The sequence below is a fragment of the Artibeus jamaicensis genome, unplaced genomic scaffold (genome assembly GCF_021234435.1).
Source record: "Artibeus jamaicensis isolate MK-2021 breed Jamaican fruit bat unplaced genomic scaffold, CSHL_Jam_final scaffold_1019, whole genome shotgun sequence".
Classification (NCBI taxonomy): domain Eukaryota; kingdom Metazoa; phylum Chordata; class Mammalia; order Chiroptera; family Phyllostomidae; genus Artibeus; species Artibeus jamaicensis.
In genome coordinates this window covers 8,302,260-8,314,029 of record NW_026522025.1, presented here as the reverse complement: position 1 = coordinate 8,314,029, position 11,770 = coordinate 8,302,260, and the positions used below count along the sequence as shown (strand labels likewise).

The following is an 11,770-nucleotide window of genomic DNA, read 5'->3' as shown; positions in this document are numbered from 1 at the left end:
AAGAGCCAGTGAGATTTAACTATAAAGTAAGTACAAAGTCTTGGGTGTTTTATTGGCTTTTCCCCTGAGTATAAAGCCCTTGGAAAAGAAGCCACTTACCTCTAGAGGAAACAGAGTGGGAGGGAAACCATTTGCAGTTTGCAGTTCCTGTTCAGGGTCATGAACAGATCCTGAAATGAAACCATGACACACACATTTCAGGTGAAATTCCTGTCACTTTTCAAATCCCGAGGAACTGTAAAAATCGGTCAGAACCATTGACGGCACAGTCAGCCTCTCCTGAAAAACTGAGTCAGGCCCCGCCCAGATGAGCACGGACAGAGCAAGCGCTGTCCTTCTGAAAAAGTGAGAAGATCTGAGAGTCCATTGCTCAGACAGCCGGACTCAAACCACGTCCAGTTTCCCCCCCCACGCCTTCAACCTACTCTGGCTTACTTCAGACTCTCCAGCAACAGACCACACTGTCCGAGAAAACTGTAAATGTATCATCGGACTGGGTTCAAGTTCCCCCTCTACAGATTGCTAGCTGTGTGACCTTAAGCTGCAGCTTCCTCATCTGGTGAGCGGGGACAAGAAGAATTGTTTTGTAGAGTTGCTGGGAGGATTATATGGAATTTATTTATTAAGAACCTGGCACAACATTGAAGATCAACAAATGGCAGTTTGTATTAATAACAGAAACATGCCAATTGGAAAAAAACAAGGCAAGTAAAAGCAAAATCAGAAACTTTATTCTAAATTCTGTAAAACTTAGTTGGAAGGATTGACTCAATTAAAATTTTTTTAAAATCATAAATATTTTAATCATAGTAAATAAGAAAATATAGGGAGTGTACCCAAGCCCTGGCTCTTTTGAATTCTAATATTTTATAATACATGAGTCACATTTTTAAAGAAATAACACACAGAAGGTAGATTTGGGTACCCCTGTGTACTCTATTCTCCATACCCCTGCTCCCCAGCCCTGGGCTGACTTCCCCATCTTCCTGTGGTTCGTTTCTTGGGGCCTCCTTCCTCCACCCTGAGCTCAGTTGCTACAGCCCATGTTTTTCTGTTTTCTGCATTCAAAATGAAGGATCACCTGCTTCTTTCCTCTGTGTTTGTATATTTAATGTGTGGCCCTACAGAAGTCTTCTTCTTCCAGTGTGGCCCAGAGACAACCCAAGGCTGGACACCCCTGAGAGGGTCTGCACCTCTCCTTGAGCAGGAAGGGAAGCCCCAGCTATGCACGGTCTCAGAGGCACCGCCCGCTGCTGCCTCAGTGGCCGCTCCTCCCAGAGGCGGAAGCTGACCGTGAGCATGGCAGACAAATGGGGGAGGGCTTTTCCCACATGGCCCAGGCAGCTTCACAGACGTTTCACCACTGAATCCCTGCGGTGTCTCTAAGGGGTTACCACTGTCTCTATTCTACAGAAAAGGAAGCCAAGCAAAGGACCTGCCCGTGACCTGGCAGCACAGAATTCAAACTGTTTCATCATTCCAGGGAAGCCATGGCATAAGTCCCATGGTTTTCAGGTGTGGGCTCACTCTTGTGCCCTACACAATTAGCTACTGCTTGCTCCTCACGAAATCAATACTTTCTAAAAAAATCTTTGTAGCATTAAGGAAAAGAGAGAGAGAACTAAAACAAGACCTGAGGAACACGAGATGAAACCTCCTCACTTGGATCCCCTTGTGTTTTTGTTCATTTTGATGTACACTCGTAGCCAGGAGACCCAGGCCTGGCCTCACCACTTACAAGCATGTGACCATGAGCAAGTCCTGCCCTTCTCCCAAGGTCTCTGTTTCCACATCTGTAGGATAGGAAATAATGATATCTCCCCTGCCTACACCCCGGGGGTATTATAGGGATTTCAGCAGATGTGGGGAGCAGAAACGTTAAGGCACTGTCTGCATCTAGACACTCTCTGTACACCTGCACGTTGGGGGTCAGGATGATAAGGGCTCTCGGGCAGCTCCCCCTCCTAACGCCCAGATCTTTGGACCTGATCCTCAGCGATCCCCACAGTCGCCAGCTCTCTGTAGAAACCTTTAGTGATCCTCACATTCCCGAGACATCTGATAATAACAGCTAATACTAGTTCTATGTAGCGTATGCCAAACACTGTGTCAAGTATTTTCTATTCTTTATCTTGAATCATTAGAATAATTATGGATGGTAAGCTTTTTTTTATTTATCAAAGAGTTTTATTTTTGTTTTTGTAAATTACACCCCTAAATATAAAACTGATGTGTTGGTATTGGCCTTATACCAAAGAAAATCAGATAATCAACACTGGTTCAGAAAACAGCAGAAGAATAGATGAAGTATAAAGTTCAATGGGGGAAAAGCATGTTCTTAATAAGATGGAATGTAATACTTTTTACAGACATTGGGGAAATGCAGGCATTATTACTCCCATTTTATAATTAGGCATATTGAGGCTCAGAAAGTTGAAGTAACTTGCTCAAATCCACAGAGTCAATGATGATGAAACCGGAACTTGAGGCAAAGTCTCACCAGACCCAAAGTCCATCTTCTTTCAAGCACATTACGCTGTTTGCCTTAAGAATCCCTGCCTGCTCTTAGCCTCATCCATCACCTCCTTCCTCCCGACAGCCACATGGCTGATAAAGGTGTTGGATCATGCATAAAAGCAAAAATAACACTTGGGGTATTATTACCTTGTATCCCTTGAAATTAGGGGTTTGGAGGGTAGATCAGGGTGGGGACAGATGTTTTGTGGGTGGGGTAAGAGATGAGAATTGGATGAGGAGAGGAGTATTGAGATGGTCAACAAGAACACTCCTAGGAAAAGTATATCAATACTGCAATGTTCTGGGTACAGCTCAGTGTTAATTAACCCAATAAGCGTAACTGAGTGCCCAACATATGCTGGTGCTTTGGCGACCGTGCTCAGATGTGGTTCTTGCCCTTGAAGTACGCATCACAAGTCTGAGTTCATGGAATGCTTTTGTCAAATATTTAGAAATTAAAAATTCAAACAATTAAAAAATACGACACTAACAGTGATATTTTGCACACCTAGGCAAGAACCAGACAAAGGGAGACGGAGAATCAGAGCCGGGGCTATGCTTACTTAGTAAACTCATCCTGGTGTTTGCGTGCCTGTTGGAGAAAGCCTGGCAGAGAACCACAGCATTTAAGCAGGCGGTGAGTAGGTGGTTATCTTTGGTTCAAGCCATCTTCCACAGAAGATACTGAGGACAGAGTCCTTTTATCCATTTCTTAACATGAGTGGAAAATGGCAGAGAGGTCTGGAGAACTCAGAGCACTAGCACAAAGAAGGCCCAGCCGTTGGGGGCTGTGCTAGCCACAGAGCCAGAGACAACTGTGTACCTTCCCCAGTCCTGAGAACCCTTCCCTCTCAGCTTTCCTCTTGTCGGCCTGGGACCCACTGAAACATCAGGCAGGTAGCTTTCCCAGTTACAGCACATTGTGGCTACCTAGTCAGTAGCTGGAAAAGTGGGGAAATAGGATAGATATTTTAAAAATAAGAACACAATCTAACATTTTTGCAGTTTACAAAGCTTCAGCATCTCTCATCTATTTAGATTTAATTCTGAGAATGATACACAGAGAGAGATGCTAATATTTCAATTTTAGATGAGAAGGCAGAAGTCCAGGGAAGTCACTGTTGCCATTCTCATGTGTTACAGATATTAGGACAGTACAAGGACGGGCCATTTCCCTGTGTGCATAGGGAAGGCTTTCTGGAGGTTACCAAGGGCTGAGCAGAGTAACACAATTATGTGCTACACAGATAAAGAAGGGGAAATCCCAGGTAGATGACTCTCCAAAGGCCTAAAAACACGAGGAAGACTAGAGAGGCTGGCAGGAAAAAGATGAAAATGATAATGATGACTATGCTGGCGACCATGACAGCAGCTAATACTTAACTATGCTTCCTACGTGCAGAGACTGTTAGAATAGGTGCTGTTCTGAGCAGGTCCTACAGGGATTCTCATACCCGCCTTTTATTATCCCCATTTTACAGATGCAGCAACTAAGGCACAGAGAAGTTAAGGAGCTTGCCCAAGGCCATATGTGATGTGGTGTACTAACTTCAACGGCATGAAGTTTATCCTAGGAGCCAAGAGCACCTTTTCCTCTGTGGGTAAGGGGTTTTCAGCAGAGAGGAGATGGGGACAGACTTGAGACTGAGAAAGCCTTCTCTGGGCATTGGAGAGTGGAAAAGAAACTGGGACACTTGTCTAGGTTCGTGGTTCTAGACAGCCCACAACAACTGATGCTTGTTGGTAAAAACTGCACCCCTCCACCCCATCTCCCCATCTCTGCTTTCTCTGCCTGCAAAGGGAGAAGAATATATTTCTGCCTACTCCCCTCAGGAATTGCTTGAAAATTAATGGGGTTGAGGCCTGGTTGGCTTCCATGTATTAAACACCTGCCCTGTACAATGCTACTGCTGATGTTCTTTAGATTCAGAACATAAACTGTGCTTGGACAGAAGAGGTAGAAATAATTACAACTTGATTATTGTTAATCGTGCCAAAGCTTTGAAACCCTGGACTTTCTGGATGACTCAAAAAAAAAGAGGTTGCAACCCCTCTATCCCAATAAAGTAGCCACACGGTGGCAGACAAGCAACCTCCCACAGGCTCCATTCTTTGCATTATTTGCAGTTGTTCGGCTACTTAAATGGAACACAGAAAAAGAAAAGCAATATTTTGCTCCTTTACAATCAAATCGTGCAAAGAACTCCTTATAGTCTTGCTGGTTCTTTTAAGGAATTTGTTCCTTTTCATCTCTCTACATTGAGTACAGGCATACATGGTGTGTGTGTGTGTGTGTGTGTGTGTGTGTGTAGGGGGGAGTGGTTAACAGAACTTCTTCCACACTAAACACCAGGGCGCCTGGGTTTTACCCACGATCCACGGAGTAACAACCGCTGCCTCAGCTTCCTTCAGTTCTGCACCCCCCCCTTTTCACTCACACTTAAGGTCTCCTAACAGCCAGGCGGAGAACTAAACCCCTCTCCCAGAAATCTGAGGAAATTGAGGGCAGGGCCGCTTTAAGTCTCTAAGCCTTAATTTCATCACCAATGAAATGGGTCTGATAGATGCTCCATATCTCTCAGGACTGAGATGAAGAAGAGATAATGTTTGTGAACTGTAAACTATGTAGATGTGTGCGATTAGAGAGCTGAGAAACGAAACGAAACGAAACGGAGCGAGGAAGTGAAAGAACTTAAAACACGGATAGAGGTGGGAAAGGGAGAGAGAAAAGGGGGGAGGAGCGGGATAAAAGCAGTACAGTCCCACGACAATTTTCACCGAAGTTTCTGAGAACTGCAGTCTAGGAGAGCAGCCAGGACGCCCAAGGTGCCCTGCTAGAAGCCGCGTCAAGGGCGGGCCCCTCTCCAGGTGGAGCCAGAGGCGCGGGGGGGGGGGGGCGGGCCGTGGCCAGCCCGCAGGTGAGTATCGGTTTTCTTCTCTCCGGCTTTCGGTCTAGAGGAGGCGGGGGCGGCTTCTGCTCCCCTACCCTATCGCGGGAGGTGCAGGGCGGGCTGTGCCTTCTGTGGGACGGGGACTGAGGGAGGAGGGGCACGCGGGATGTGTCACCAAAATACCAGAGGGTGAGTTGGCCGCGGAACCAGCCAGGCAGGTCCGGCGGAGTATAAGAGCGGGCGGGACCGGCAGCGGCCGGCGTCCTGAGACCGCACCAGACCGCGGACCGAGAGTGCAGCAGACTTCCAGCGCGCCCCGTGAGCCTGCGTCCCGTCCGCGCACCTCGCCCCACCATGGCTCGGGGCCCGGGCCTCGCGTGGCAGTCGCTGCCGCTGCTTCTACTGCTGCTCCTGGCGGCGGTGACCGGCCAGGCGGCTGCACAGGACAACTGTACGTGCGCCACAAATAAGATGACCATTTGTAGCCGAGAACACCCAGGCGGCCGCTGCCAGTGCCGTGCGCTCGGCACTAACGTCGAAGTCAATTGCTCCTCGCTGACCTCCAAATGCCTGCTACTCAAGGCGCGCATGAGCGCCCGCAAAAGCGGCCGTGCGCTGGTGCGCCCCAGCGAGCACGCGATCGTGGACAACGACGGCCTGTACGACCCCGACTGCGACCATCAGGGCCGCTTCAAGGCCCGGCAGTGCAACCAGACGTCCGTGTGCTGGTGCGTGAACTCGGTGGGCGTGCGCCGCACGGACAAGGGCGACCTGAGCTTGCTCTGCGACGAGCTGGTGCGCACCCACCACATCCTCATCGACCTGCGCCACCGCCCGGCGCGCCGCGCCTTCAACCACTCGGACCTGGACGCCGAGCTGCGGCGGCTCTTCCTCGAGCGTTACCTGCTGCCTGCCAAGTTCGTGGCGGCGGTGCATTACGAGGCGCCCACCATCCAGATCGAGCTGCGGCAGAACGCGTCGCAGAAGGCCCCCGGCGACGTGGACATCGCAGACGTCGCCTACTACTTCGAGAGGGACGTCAAGGGCGAGTCGGTGTTCCCCGGCCGCGGCGGCCTGGACGTGAGCGTGCGCGGCGAGCCCCTGCTGATGGAGCCGCCGCTCATCTTCTACCTGGACGAGAAGCCGCCGCAGTTCTCCATGAAGCGCCTCACCAGCGGCCTCGTGGCCGTCATTGTGGTGGTCGTGTTGGCCCTCATCGCGGGGGTGGCCGTCCTGGTGATTACCAACTGGAGGAGATCCGGGAAGTACAGGAAGGTGGAGATCAAGGAGATGGGGGAGTTGAGAAGGGAACCGAGCTTGTAGGTGCGGGCGGGGTGGGGTACGGGGTTCCCGCAGGTCTCCCAGGCCGGAGTGAGTCGCGCTTCTTCATTCTGGGCCCAAAGCACACTTTTCTCTCCCTAAATTCTTGTCTCTCTGCACCCCACCGACTTTAACCGGTCTTGGCCCCCTTTCTTTGTTGTGACTTCAGCCTTGAAGGAAGTAAAATTCCTTCCCTTTTGGTCCAACAAGAAACCTGACTCGAAGAGTTAAGGAAAGCCTGGCATGAGGCTGTGTTTGAGAATCAAGTGCCTGTACGACAAGCCCGCATCTTTACAAGTGACACCATTAATGTTGAAGGCTTAACTGCGTTTAGATGGGGAACGTCGATTTTAGTGTCTTGGGTTTCAGTTATTTGCCCAGCTCCGCTTGGCTCGTGGCCTTCTCGAGGAGTTGTTCTCTAATTGGGTCCGAGTGGTGTCCGCCCTTACCGTCACCTGGGAAGAAGTCGGTTTCAGCTGCCTGAGTACTTGTTAGTCGTCTCTGTTTGGGGGCCGACAGCACCTGGACACCCTGCGTCCTGCTTCCCCCACCCCCTTGTTATTTAGTAATGTTTCTTTTGTAAAATGTTTGTACATAAGTTGTCTTTGATAAATGCTGCTGTGATTTTTTTTAAAAAAAAACCACAAATTTAATAAAATATGGAAAAGGCATAAAAGATGGAATTGGTGAGAACTCACTCCAGATTTATATCAGTTTGGTGTCTAATTTCCCACCACTCGGATTTCTGATTTTAAATTCTAACCCTGTTTTTTTTTTCTTTTGCAGGAGCAGGCATTTTAATAGTAACAGGCTGGTCCAGTTACTGGTTTTTCTAAGTAAGATTATTTGGGAACCTCCCTCCAACCACGGGAGGCTGGGTTGGAGGGAGGAGGCCAGAACTAGGTGCTATTGTTGGGATCAGAGACCAGCCTTGTTTGTGTCCCAACAAGAATTCTTAAGTGGGGAAGGAAACCTGTTTGTTTCAGGGGCTGTGTCTCTCTCCAGTCCTTGCCCTGTTTGGAAGTAGGTGATGCAATTCCCATTTAGTCCTTGGCAATTTACTTAATCCCAAATGATGTGGCTATAAGAGGGGTTCCATGACTTTCCTACGGGGATGCAGCTGGTTTGTCAGAGGCCTTATGCCGTGGCTCTCTGGGTGTGTGTGCTAAGGTGGTTGTCCTCAGATTGTTGCTAGCAATATGCTTTAACAATGTTTCCTTCCTATTTGCTGTAAAAACTAGCAACTTGCCTCCTTTCCACGTACCTCCTTGTTTACAGTCGTCCGCATTCCTTTTTGTGGAGTTCAGCTGCTTGGTAGCCTATAGGCAAACGAGTTCCTGCAGCTGCTTGGAAATTACTGCAGCAATGGGCATATGAGGGGTGGTTGCCTACCCAAAAGCAAGTAGCTAGGTTCAGGCCTCGAGTTTGTTGCCCTGGAATCTCAGCCCGATATTTCTCCTCCCACCCCTGCTGTGTCTAGTGGTCCTTGCCAACCCCTCAGGACTGAAAAACATCAGTTAAGAACTGGGGGACAGAGTGGAAGGGTGGCGGCTCTCAGACACTGCCTTCACCGCTCGGGACTGTGGCTTGTGTGCACTGGTAGAGTGGATGCTTTACTGCCAGAGCTCTCTCAGGCTCCAAACCATCTCTCAGGCTCAAAAGGGGCCTAACAGGGGGCAGGGTGGGGATGGGCCGGCTTCCCCACCATAGGAAGGATGGCTGAAGTACCCCAAATTAGGATGGGAAATGTTACAGCGCCGCTTGCTGCTTTCTGCTTCTCTGAGTCATTGAAGTGCCATAGCTAAAGGGGCCTTGGCAATCACCTCTAACCCAACCCCTCATTTTACAGAGAAAAGGGCAAGTGGCTTAGCAAGATGAGTGTGTTTCAGTGGCATAGCTGGAACTAAAAAGTCTTTTGATTCCATGTCCAGTATTCCTTTCACTATATCAGGCTGCTGTTGTTTGAAGAGTCACTTCAAAATAATATGTCTTGACTGCAAATGAACAGATTAAGGATTGACTAGGGGGCCGGACAATGGAAAAAGCCCTGTGGGGGGCGGGGGGTGGGGGTGGGGCCCATTTCTTTATCAGAATGTTGCTTCTGGATAATTTCTAAATTTCTGCATTAATCTGGGTTTATAAATCCTCGCACACCATTGCATTCGATTGTTTACAGATCACTTTCACAGTGTCATTTTTGAGACGTTGGCTTACTGGAAGTTACCCAAGTGTTGACAAACTTAAGTTCAAATTCTCCACTGGGCAAGTAAGTCACCTAACGCTCCTCAGTTGCTTCCTTTGTTGAACGAAACTACAAATCCCTCACTATTACAAAGACTAAATGAGTCATTGATAGGAGTGCCTAGAACACAGGTGGCAACCACAAGGCCTGCGGCCCTCCACCGTGTTTTATCCGGCCAGCACCTTGTTTCTACCCAGTGGCAGTGCTGAGCACTCACTTAACTGTTAAGGAGTAGTTACATTTATACAATCCTAACATTACATTCGGCCCTGTGAAGACAACCTTGAGGCTGATGTGACCTCCAGTGAAAATGAATTTGACACCCCTGGCTTAGAACAATCTGGGCACTTAGAGTTCACTATAGTTTTAAGTTTTCTTCTTTCCTATAGATTATATTCATTTCATGTGTAAGGAAACTGAGGTCCAAAAAGGTTGGGTAATTAATTCATGATCACGTATTTTCCGTGGTTCAGAAACTGTCTTGTTTCCCAGGCGAGGTTGCTATGTCATGCACCAAGCAGATTGAGACACCTTTCTTATTTCCTTTCAAGGAAGGGTCCCTCATACTTCTGTTTGGAAACTTAGCTTGCTGCTGGGAACAGGACTCACCAGAACTAGCTGTCACCCTGGGCTAAGCCTCCACCTCCAGGATTTCCCCTCAAAACTTCCATTCACTGCTTTGTGCCCAAGGGCGGGTCTACCCTCAGAAGGAATGTGAGGACAGGTGTGACTGACCAGCAGGTTACAGCTTGTCTCTTGAGCTCCCAGGCTCAACAGATTTCCTTGTTTTGGTCACTGGGGTTTTATCCACTCTGGTTATTTTTTTAATTGGGATAAGTTAGAAATCGTACCATTTCTTTTCACCTACATACTTATTATGGTTTCACTACTTTCCAAATAGAATCCCAGAATGTCAGAATTGGAAAGGGAATCATTTTAATCCTTGGCTCCACCCTATAGATGAAGAAACTGCGGCACAGAGAGGAGAATGGATTTACCCAAGTCAGGCAGACAGGAGCAGAGCTGCCCTACAGCTCCGGCTGCTGACTCCTGTCATGTCCCTTGTCTGTTACACTTGTCTCTCTGGTTGCTCTCCTGTTTAGTTTTTTTTTCCTTGATCATTTCTGTTCTTAAATTGTGGTATTCTTTAGCTTTTTACTGTCACTTAAATGGGAGATATACTTTGGTTAAATGTAAGTGTGTGGGCTTTGAAGGTACCTGGCTTTTTAGACTCCTGTTTTCTTATTTGTAAACTAGGTAGACACTTAGCTAATGTGCTTGATTTGTAGGATTAGATATAAGATATGAAAAGATCGAGTATACAGTCCTTCCTTATGTCCTCCAGTCCTGAAACACTTTATTGACATACAAAATCTCCCCCTGTGTGTGAACCATGGGAGGATGGTGGATGGGTGCTTGCAAGGCGGTGTGAAAAGGCAGAGGCCCTGCCCAGGGACACTGTGAGGCTGTGGCTGGCTATGTCCAGGGTGGCAGAGGGAGATAAATAACACTGGGGAGGCATGGGGCAGCAGGAGAGGGCATGTGGGTGGCCACCTCAGCGAGGGATCCAGAGAGGGACCCAGACAGAGCCAGGAGACACACAGACATGGAGACACATGGGGACAGGGAGGCACAAGGACACAAAAGGAGGCAACACGGTGCTGGGACACAAAGGAAGGCACAGCTAGAGAAACTGGGATGGGCCGGTCTCTTCTGAAGATGGCCCCTGTGGCTTGTCCCTCCCCCAACAGGCAGGTCCCAGACTCCCGGGCAGGATGTGTGGAGGCTAGGCGGCACCGGGCAGCTGGTCACTTTTCCCACAGAGCCCGGCAGTGGGCCCTGCGGCAGTGGCCTTGGGCTGAACTTTGCCCTTGGGCCCCTGTCATAGATGTAGCTGCCCACAGCTCCAGTATTCACTCCCTTGGGTCCACAGCAGGGCCTGCAGCAGTAAGGCTGGCCCTCATGCTCCGCATGCCCACCCGGAGTCAGCATCTTCCACAGCATTCACAGCGCAGGCATGGCCGGGGCCAGCCCGTGCCCAGAGACGTCACCTTCTCGGCAAAGTAGACCCTCTCGCGGCAACAAGGGCACATGCTGGGTTCCCTGGTGAACGTGGTGATACTTGTGGCTTTGCTGGACCCCTCTGGGCAGGCCACTTGCCTTCTGATCCTCAGCTTGTGCCACAGGGACCCCAATAGGGCCAGTGACCTGCAGCCCCTTTGAGGGGCAGCTTCTTGTAGATGTTGAAGCTGGCACCTCCAATGTTCATACCTTCGTGTCCGAACACTGTGGTTGGTGTAGCAGGGCTTGTGGCAAAATAGTTTCCCATCATGCTCGGCGTGGCCCCCAGACATCAACGTCCCGCTGCAGTGCTCACACTTGAGACAGAACTTGTACCAGGCCTTGCCCACGGAGCTCACCTTCTCAGCAAAGTACACGGTCTTATTGCACTTGGGACACTTGGAGGCCATGGTTGTCGGTGCTCCTGGTTGCTCGTGTCCTCCGCCCACACCTGTCTTGGCGTTGCAGCCTTGAATATACATTTCTTAAATGATCACTCATGTCAGCATGACAGGAAGGCCCCCAGAAACCTGGGGGGCGGAAATAACTACTAATGGCTGAATTCTTCAGAGCAATGTGAATAGTGCCTTCCATTTATTCCACTCTCTTAAGGAGACACCTCCTTCCCTAGACTTCTGTTAGGGGAACTAGAACAACCCTGGAAGCCACAATTTACAAAGGCGGAGCCGCCGCCCAGCTTGCCAATGCCAAGGGGGACACTCATCTTTAACTGCGAAGG

The 11,770-nt window shown here is 49.3% G+C and overlaps 1 protein-coding gene and 1 pseudogene across 1 annotated transcript; one reads left to right on the top strand and one right to left on the bottom strand.

Annotated features, from left to right (window-relative positions):
* The first annotated feature begins 5,588 nt into the window (after positions 1-5,588).
* On the top strand, positions 5,589-7,425 carry TACSTD2 (tumor associated calcium signal transducer 2). Its single transcript, XM_037148529.2, has one exon. It carries the CDS (start codon positions 5,763-5,765, stop codon positions 6,729-6,731), a length of 969 nt encoding a protein of 322 aa, XP_037004424.2. The 5' UTR covers positions 5,589-5,762; the 3' UTR covers positions 6,732-7,425.
* Positions 7,098-11,441, bottom strand: LOC119051646 (cysteine-rich protein 2-like; annotated as a pseudogene).
* Between the last annotated feature and the right edge of the window lie 329 nt (positions 11,442-11,770).